Source organism: Phaethon lepturus, unplaced genomic scaffold, assembly GCF_000687285.1.
Source record: "Phaethon lepturus isolate BGI_N335 unplaced genomic scaffold, ASM68728v1 scaffold29175, whole genome shotgun sequence".
NCBI classification, from domain to species: domain Eukaryota; kingdom Metazoa; phylum Chordata; class Aves; order Phaethontiformes; family Phaethontidae; genus Phaethon; species Phaethon lepturus.
Window position 1 is genome coordinate 1 of NW_010541658.1, and position 2101 is coordinate 2101.

At 35.9% G+C, this 2101-nt stretch overlaps 1 protein-coding gene across 1 annotated transcript; it reads left to right on the forward strand.

Moving 5' to 3' along the window:
* Positions 1 to 154: 154 nt before the first annotated feature.
* Positions 155 to 592, forward strand: LOC104614022 (Golgi phosphoprotein 3; the record flags this gene model as incomplete). The annotated part of the gene is made up of 1 exon (XM_010287799.1): positions 155 to 592. A coding segment is annotated over one exon (438 nt), but the record flags the coding sequence as incomplete, so codon positions are not given.
* Positions 593 to 2101: the final 1509 nt, after the last annotated feature.

Genomic DNA, 2101 nt, shown 5'->3' on the forward strand with positions numbered 1-2101 from the left:
ATCCTTTTGCCCCTTGGAGATAGTTGAACTCTATCTGCTGCCAGGAGGCAGCAGTGTAATAGTCAGCTATATGTATTTGACAGCTCATTCTGCAGGGCGGGGAGAATCGCTGTAATAATACAGCTTAAACTTTGCCTGACTCTTGGCTTTTTTGCTTGTTGTTTTAGGTGAAACATGGAACCCATTGAAATTGCACTACCAATTGCGAAATGTCCGTGAACGGTTAGCTAAAAATCTAGTGGAAAAAGGCATACTGACAACAGAAAAACAGAACTTCCTTCTTTTTGACATGACTACGCACCCTCTCACCAACAACAGTATCAAACAGCGCCTCATCAAGAAGGTTCAAGAAGCCGTTCTTGACAAATGGGTGAATGACCCTCACCGCATGGACAGGCGCTTGCTGGCACTTGTTTATTTAGCCCATGCTTCAGATGTTCTGGAGAACGCTTTTGCCCCACTTTTGGACGAGCAGTATGATTTAGCCACAAAGAGAGTACGGCAGCTTCTGGATTTAGACCCTGAGATTGAATGTATGAAAGCCAACACGAATGAGGTTCTGTGGGCTGTTGTAGCAGCTTTTACAAAATAACTGTGTTCAGACTGAAGTGTTCTCTCTTTTTTCATGTAAACCAGTTATTTCTCTTCTATTGACTATTCATGTTTTCTGTAATTTGTACCTTCTCACATGACGAATCAGCTCTTGTTTAATGGGAATTATAAGTGGTGTATTGCCTCCTTCTTTGTGTAGCTGTATACAGGATTCTGCTGGTACAGGAGACCTTCCTGTTTAAAAACAACAGAAAAAAGTTTTACTTCCATATTGGCATTCTATTTACTATTCAGTTTGAGTTATCTGAAATACTTTGTTTAGTCTATTTTTCATCTTACTGTTACTGAAGTGGTGTAACATGGAAAGTACCTCAAGGAGGAAATGTGCATGCAGTTGGATCACTAGTCTCAGCTGACACAGATGTGTGCATACATCGATACTTCTGCACTACAATTCATAACAGATCAAAAAAGGGCCTTTTAAAATCACCAAAGCTCCATGTTGATGTGTCTGTCAGGACATTTTATACACAGATGGTGTTTCAATTATCATCTAACAAAATTACTTTAAAAGCAGAAATGCCATTAAGCAGCTCTGTCAATAGTTCCTGTAAAATGCCCCATAAATTTTACTTTTCATGCAAGTCTCTTGTGTACTTATGTTTTCATTAGAACGATAGCTGAGTCATAAGGCTAGTGTAGAAAGGTCCAATTGTTTCATAAACCAGTTTTGGAATGGAATACATTCCATTATATTGTATATATAGTTCAAATTGTATATTAACTACTGCCCCATCTTAGTATTTTGCAAGATCTACTTAGTTGTACACCTGGTGCCCCTTATTTGCTATCAGCCATTTCCATTTGATGGAAAGAAAGGCCTCCTTATAAAGAGCATGTATGTGAAAGCTGTTTGTTTCCAGTGTCTACAGAGTTTGTTATCCAGGTATTCTCAGTCTATGTATTGCCTTTGATAAATAGTGTATAGAAAGAAAATACTTTCTATCATCGTTTGTTTTTTTTGTTGTTTGGGTTTTTTTTTTCCCTCCTGTATGGAAGAGGCTTTTGTTCCGGGCAATTCTTGAGTGCAGTTTTTAATTTTGTTTGTACACAAATTAATGTTTGTCTCTTAAACCTCATAATCTATTTTATACTTTAAAAACAAAAAGTCAGTCCTAGCAGGTGTTGCATGTAAATATTTAGCAAGTAATTACTGCAGTTCAGATGATTAAAATTTCTGTAATGGGATGCTCTGCTATATTTTAATTTTTTATATAGTTATGCTGATTAGTACAATATTGTAAAAAAAATATAAAACTTTGGCTTTTTAAAATTTATTGCCTCTTTGCCACTGCTTGTTATCTCCCATTGGTTTCACAATGTAAATATTATGCCCTGAACAAATTAAGCATTGATTTACATATATTTTTGTTTTCCTCATAACAATGAAAAAGTGGGGATTACAAGTGTTTAGAAACTTTTTTTTGTTAATATTCAGATCAAGAATACTAGATGGTATATAACTGTAGAGTTGAAATTTAAGGGATCC